At 33.4% G+C, this 7,661-nt stretch overlaps 1 protein-coding gene across 1 annotated transcript; it reads left to right on the top strand.

Annotated features, from left to right (window-relative positions):
- The first annotated feature begins 3,440 nt into the window (after window positions 1–3,440).
- Window positions 3,441–6,814, top strand: LOC127743031 (uncharacterized). Its single transcript, XM_052255690.1, has 2 exons — window positions 3,441–3,640; window positions 6,535–6,814. Exons 1-2 carry the CDS (start codon window positions 3,441–3,443, stop codon window positions 6,812–6,814), a joined length of 480 nt encoding a protein of 159 aa, XP_052111650.1.
- Window positions 6,815–7,661: the final 847 nt, after the last annotated feature.

Below are 7,661 nucleotides of genomic sequence, written 5' to 3'. Positions count from 1 at the left end.
CTACTACTCTCTGACCGAGTGAGCCACACTCTTACACCACCAGACATTATTCTACCTTACTTGAGAGAGGCTGGGTTTGGCGACACAGTACAGCTCAGGGACTTTGTCTTTGACAACTCCCTGATTACGGCATTCGTGGAGCGTTGGCATACAAAAACTCACACTTTTCACCTACCTTGGGGTGAGTGCACCATCACCCTGTTGTTTCATGTTGGTAAGGAAGAACGACCAGTAATTCTTAGTCTCAGATTCAACAATTGCAAATGTCACAGGAAAGATATTACTATTACTATCTTGTGTCACTCTAATTAGCAACACACTACCATATTTTTCATATAGATATGTGCCATCAACGGATACGAAGGACATGCAATACTTCAAAGCCTCCACAAAGGCAGGAAAAGCCTAGAATACTTTTTTAAATTGGCTGCAGTTATGTACCACCAAGTGCCTATCATAATACGGTACGTCCCTAAAATCACACATTGTTCTAGGATAACAAATCTGCAATGCTTGTAGCAACCTTGGCACCTTATTATATAACTCCTTACAATCACCGGATATTTTCGTAATTGCCTTTTGTTTCGCCATCCATACCTTTCTATATGAGGGTTTGAAGTGATAGCTTTGCCTAACTGCACCTTGTAGAACATTGATAGTGACTGATGGGATAGACTATGTGAGGGACAGGATGACACTACAAATGAGGTTGCTATCTAACTATCGATGGTTTTAGAACATAATGGGGGCTAAACGCTATTCATCATCTCCTTCAAAACCACTTTTCTCACAAACTGGAGCTCCGATTGACAACCCATTTGCAGCTATGCGTTCCTCTTAACTCGCGCTATAATTTTTTTTTACTATTTTTGTGGTTAGTAATCACGAGAACACTATTCCATTTCTCTATGTCTTGGTAATTTTGCATTTTTAGGAATGTGGATATTGAAATTGGTGATTTTGATACTTTAGGAGAAGATCAAGCTCAATTTGTAGTAGGGTTTTGGCCCATGATCATGTAGAGTAAGGTAAGAGAACTCTTCCCCTCTACTTTTTCCAATTTGTGTGAGAACCTATTATGAATCATGTGAAATTTGGACATTATTAGATTGAATAGAGTTGCTTGAGTGCTTGGTTTGATTAGTGTTGATTAAAGCTTGGATTCATTAAGGCTTGGATTGGCCGGAGAGAAAGATTCAAGAGGTTGGAACCACTGTCAACCAATGTATGGATTTCGATTTCGGATAATCACTATATAATGCTACGTGAAAATCTAGGATAGTTGACCTTAAGATATTATTGAATTGATGTTGATGATAATAATTTTGTATGATATTCAATGTTGAATAAAAATGGCCGAAGACCTTGAATAATTGAGTTCCTCTTGTTTGACATGTGTTGGTGTTATGTTCAATTTGTTGAAAATTAGAGTTGTTTATGATGAATAGGTGAAATTGAATTTGGGAAGATTGATTGTTGTTTCTTTGGAGAATTATATGAAAATAGGCTTTAAGAATGAGATGAAATTGGGTGTTTGATGAGTTATAGAGTGAAATGAATGGATATGGTTTAAGTTTGAGTATGGATGAAGATTTGGGTAATGATTTCAAAAGAGAAGGTTTCGGGAAGTGTCAAAGTTTGGATGTTGCAAAAAAATGTGTAATTTTGGTCAATTTTGGAGGGAGATAACTTGGCATCCAAAAATTGAAAATGAATGAAATTTATCTTGAATTAAAACTAGGAATGTCTACTTTAAGATCATTAAATAATGGAGAAAAAATAATTTTTGAAGAAAAAGATATGAGTGATTGAAAATTGGTGGTTAAAATTCAATTATGCAGATTCTGTAGAGTTAGTGGCTGAACGAGGTTCCCTCCGTACGCATCATTGCACTTTTGTGCGTACGCATGAAGCTTGCATACATACCACTGTGCTAATTTTTCTGAAGTTCTATTTTTGAATTATTAAGCCTTGCTAGAGAGCTTGTAAACCCATGTAACCTTCGTATGAACTATAAAAATCATATTTTTGACCTTGATTTTATTGGGAATGGAATTAATGGATTTTAAATTGTTATACTCTCCTATAAAACTTGTAAAATAAAATATTTTAAATGTTGTGGGATGGTGGTTCGTCCCACCCACGGTGAGGTTGGTGACTTTTTCCGCTCACGGATTGACGATGTCAATTGCTTTAATAACAGATAGGGTCATGCAAAATTATAAATTACTAAATGGGTTAATATTTTGATTATGATTGAATGTGATTATAAATACGATATGGCAACTAAATTGGCAAGGACGTGGATTTTTTTCCACTTGTATTATTGAGGTTGTGAGAATGGTGATTCGTCCAGCCTACAGTAAGGATGGTGGCTTTGTCCCGCTCATAGATAGACAAGTTGAAGTTAAAGATTCTCTCTCTTGTGTTACGGTGGACAAGTGGGATTAAATATTCCCTCTCTTGTTACATCGGGAGATTGGATAAAAGGTTGAGGATTTTCTTTAATTCAATTTCTGGTTATGATTTGAACAATTTAGGTTAAGGATTCCCTATTGTTGCATCACAGTCTCTCTCTGGTTGCAAGGTAAGAAGGCACTCTCCTTTGAGTGGAACGACACTCTCTGTTGTTTTATATGGCATAACCTATACCTCCAAAAGAAGGTGAGAAGGCACTCTTCTTTGTTTCATATGATTCCTCGATGATATTTTCTCCTGGGAATGCACAACAGAGAGACAATATCCGGGTTAAATACTGGATGTGTCGGGTTTGGCAGTTTAATCGACACGTGAGCTCACGGTCAGTAGGATAGGCATGCATCATGTACATTTGTTTGACTACAAAAAAAAGAGTTTAAAATGGCATTTACATTACAGCGGTTTTGAAAAACTGGCATAATGTTCAATTATGGCATTTTATGGTGCTGCCATAATTAAGTTGCGTAAAATGGAATTTTGGTGATTCTGGCGGTTTTAAGCCGCCATTATTAGAACCCATCATTTAAAAAAGAAGGCTCAAATAACACCCTTCCCCAACAAAGGAAAACCCTATACCCAAAAATCTATTACCGCTGAAACTAACGCGCGTTGCCACCAAACCCGAAAATGGAGACCTGTGCTCTACTCCGGCGACGATCTGCTCCAGCGACTGCTTTGGTGATGATATGCTCCAGCAACTAATCCAGCAATGAGTCTCAACAGCGTTATTCTCCGACGAGATTCTGTGCTCTCTCCAGCGACGACCTCCTCTAGAAGGTTCTCCTCCAGTGGCGCATTCTGCTCCGGCTACAATCTCCGTGTGAGAGCAAGGTTGATCTTCTCTCTCCCTCAATTTTCTACTGTTGTCAAAAATATCTAAAAATTTTAAATGAAAAATCAAGTTACAGAAATCTGTTGCCTTCGAAACCGATGGCGGCTGTGACGTCCATAAACAGACAATAATGGAGGCCATCAAGCTTGGTTACAGGCACTTCGACACTGCTTCCATTTATGGCTCCGAACAGGTTATGGGAGAAGCCATTGCTGAAGCCCTTAAACTTGGTCTCATAAGCTCTAGGGATGAACTTTTCATCCCTTCCAAATTATGGTTATTTGATAACCATCCCGATCTTGTTCTTCTTACTTTACGCAAATCACTTCAGTAAGATCTTCAACTCTATTCTTTTTGCTTTCTACTATCTTAAAGAAAAGATGTTATAAATAAGTTAACTACTACTTCAGTAAGATCTTCAACTCTATTCCTTTTAACTATTACAAAGTTGATTTAAGAAAACAAATAAAGATATTTTCGTTCATTAAAAGCAATTTTAATTTATTCAGCCATAAAGCGATATAATTTATTTTTTTGTTGTTTTATTTCATAAGCTTAACAAAATGTCTCAATTGGCGTGTCAACAAAAAAAACAAAACAAAACAAAATGTCTCAATTGTCTCAATATAATTTATTTTTGTTGTTTTAATTTGTCATTACTTGGGTGTGCATAATTGTTTTGGTTTGCCTGATAATCTTGTTTAACTGCTAAATGTATTACTTGTTCTAAATGTTCTTATTTGTAATTGTTTGGTGTGATTGCTTATTTGTATTTGCATTCCGTTGAAACTATAGAGACTGAGAACAATAAAGATGATTGTTGGGAGTGGATGAGACCAGTAGTAGACTAAAGTACTTTTACCTTAGCAAACTTAACATTGTATGGATTAGTAAAGACCCTAGACTTGGATTCATGTGAAGTTGGAGATCAAGATTGTCTAGAAGGTTTATGTTTTCTTATGTAGTTTTTATTTGGAATTGTTACCCTACTAGGAACCTTCGGGTTCTCACCCATTATTGTTATTCTGTTTTACAGATACAAGACGCAACACACCTCGCGGAGAGTGCGTAATTTCATGTGATGAAGCGAAGAGGATTCTTTTAAGATTTATTTTGGCTCTAGATTTCTCCCCCCTTTTGAAAATGTATTGTTGTATAACTTAAATTCCTCTTAGAGGTCTTTGTTGGATAGATAGGTTGTCTATTTTGTATATTCTCTAGTATTATAATATTTTAGCCGACTTTTTTTAGGGATCGAGACTAGTGACTATTTTGTATATATCTTATTATGTAGATTATCGAATCTTTGGATGTTTTTCGCTTTTGTATACAACGTTTATCACTTTAACATGTCCATGTGTGTTTAACGATTTTCGGTGTTTATTTTTTTTTTGCAGGTTCCTAGTTATAATATCCTCCTTCTATAACTATATATGTATTTTTTTAAGTGTCGTAATGTTTCACCACCGTTGATTTACAACTATAGCATAAATCTCTGTATGGTAGAGTGTTATATAAATGGTGTTGAATTTTCAAGATTTAGTAGAAAATATAAAAGTATTCACATGATTTAGTATAACGGTGAGTAGTTTAATCTTTTTCATTTATATTTTTAACTAATTTATTCTTGCATAAATTGACAATGTAATAATAAAAAACTTTCAAATTAATAAAATATTTTTTTGTGATATTCCTAAAAGGCTAAAACACATTAGTAAAGCGCGTATATATAGGCATAAAGAAAAATATCTTGAAAGTTAATATTACAAAATTAATATTGTAGAAAATATTTATATTAAAAAAAATATAATAGCTAAATAATGTTAGAGAATTCTAATGAAATCTAACTCTCTAATCAACAGAATCTACAGAAGTAAATACTTTAGATTTTCTTCATTCTTAAAAGATGACATAGGACTAAATCTATTATGATTCTGGAGAAGCTTGTTAGAAGAAAGGAAAATTATCCAACAAGAAATCTACTGGTAGGTTGAAAGACGTAATCGGATAAGGATTATGGATAATTGTGGCTTAAAAAAGTTAAATCGTAAAACATTAGTAAATAATTCCAAACTCAAATCTAATTTGGATAAATCAGATCATTCATAATAGACAGTGAAAAGAATATATAATCAGAAGACAACTCATGCCAGCAATAGCAATAGAAATTTTTAAAACTGATATTAGTGAGACGGAAGAAGACCACATTATCTAGGCAGAAGAACGGGATGGCAATTTCACAGTAGCTTCTAGGTATAGAGAAGCCTTCCAAACACTATATCGACATTAGTTAACTTCTAGAACAGCAGAGAGAAAAGCCTTTGGAACTCCTTGTGGGACCTTCAATGCCCACAAAAAATAAAGGTCATATAGAAAATTCTCCATGACGAACTTCCAATTTGCTGTCGCCTCCACCATCGACTATCATCAATACCCGAAAGTTGTCCTAGATGTAATAATTTGAGAGAAACAGTTAATCACTATTTAATTGATTGTCCAAAATGATAAAAAGTATGGAGAATGACAAATCATGGAGTATATCTGCAGAATAATAATACAGGAAAATATTGAGAAAGATGACTTAGATTCTTGAAAAAGTTAGAAAAAGACATAACTGGAGAAAAAGCATAGCTCAGGCAACAATACTCTAGAGAATTTGGACTGCAAGAAATTTGCATGTTTTAAGCTCAAAAGCACCTCTTCTGAGCTGATTCTAGTCTCAAGCACGGAGTTCATGGAGGTATTACAAAGAAGAAATGGACTTAGAGCGAGATAGGATTATATTTTAATCTAGGCAAAGTATTTGATGGATTTGTCGAAGAGAGCTCCAATAGATGGAATTATTTAAATTATTTATAAAATTATCCTTAACTCCTATGATATATTTATTTGTGAGCAACAATATTTATTATACGTCTAAAACAAATTCAGAGACTAATTTATAATATTCTCAAATTGAATATATGATCCATCCTAGAAAATAAATTTTTTACCCGAAAAAAGTATCTACTATTTTTATTCATATTCATATGAGAAAACAAATTCCAATCACCCATTTGAGAAAAAAATTTCCTAATTATTTATTTTCTTTTTGTTAGAGAACAAGAAATTCTCTAACTTGAAGTTCCTATGGATCATCAGTGCTTATGGCAAAGCTGCACTACTTCCACGATGGTCCGTGCAATGTAACTGCTATACTCGCCCTCTCCACGTAATACCCCTAGCAACGATGCAGTTAAAGAACTCGCCGATCTCACAGATATCCTTGACAAGATGGACTGCATTGTCATCATCCTCGTAGGCCTCTCGGAGCAACATGATAGCTGGGCTCCTCTAAAGGTGGTGCAAGATCACCACCTTGCGGCGGACGCCCTCAACGTCCACGATGGTGTAGAGCTTCCGCTTGGAGATGCTCTTGCACGTGAGCAACTCGAGCGTCTCACGGACGATGCAATAACAAGAGCAAAGCCGATAATAGAGAATTGTGAGAAGATGAACAATTAAATTTTTTTTCATGTGAGCAATTGAAATTTGCTTTTTTTCACATGAATAATTGGAGATTTGTTATCTGTTTTTCTTATTTTGATTTTGATTTTTTTTTAGTTTTTGAGAATATTAAATTAAAATGATTTGATTTTAATTTTTTATTATAAAAAATATTTTTGTCACGATAATAGAAAAGATTATTTATTTTTTTAAAAATAATCATAAGAATATACTTTTGTCTTTTATAATTATGAATAAATAAGAAAACAAACACCAACAAATTATTTTCTTAGTTTTAGAGATAAAATCATTGCATAAATTAATAAAATTTAAGATTAAAAATATATAAAAAGAACTACAAAATAATATTTATTATCAACTCTAAAGTCTAAACAAATAAAAATGGTAATTTTTTTTAGTAAAAAAAAATATTTTTAAGGTAAGTGGTTATTTTTTAGTAGAATTAAAGACTCTCAATTAATCAATTATGTTTATGATGCATTGAGTTTGGAGATACTGTGAACTAGCCTCATTAAATTTGCTTTAGAATATAATGAATAATGTTGCTCATAAGTAATACCATAATGAGATATGAACTTTTTTTTATAAATAATTTATACAACTCCATCTAATGGAGCTCTTTTTAAGAGTTTTTTCAAATACTTTGCCTTTAATCTATTATGTTTTAATTGGGAAGTACCGCTTTTATTATTGCTGGTTGTCCGAATTGGACCCAAACCTTTTGTATTTCATTTCCATCAATAAATGAATATCTCTAACTTTAAAAGAAAATTAAGAAACTATCGTAGTATTGACTAATTTGATACCTATTTTTGTATTAAATATTTTCAAAAATTAAAATTTA

Source organism: Arachis duranensis, chromosome 10 (assembly GCF_000817695.3).
Source record: "Arachis duranensis cultivar V14167 chromosome 10, aradu.V14167.gnm2.J7QH, whole genome shotgun sequence".
Classification (NCBI taxonomy): domain Eukaryota; kingdom Viridiplantae; phylum Streptophyta; class Magnoliopsida; order Fabales; family Fabaceae; genus Arachis; species Arachis duranensis.
Note: the sequence above shows the minus strand (reverse complement) of the source record. Positions and strands in the feature narration are given on the sequence as shown.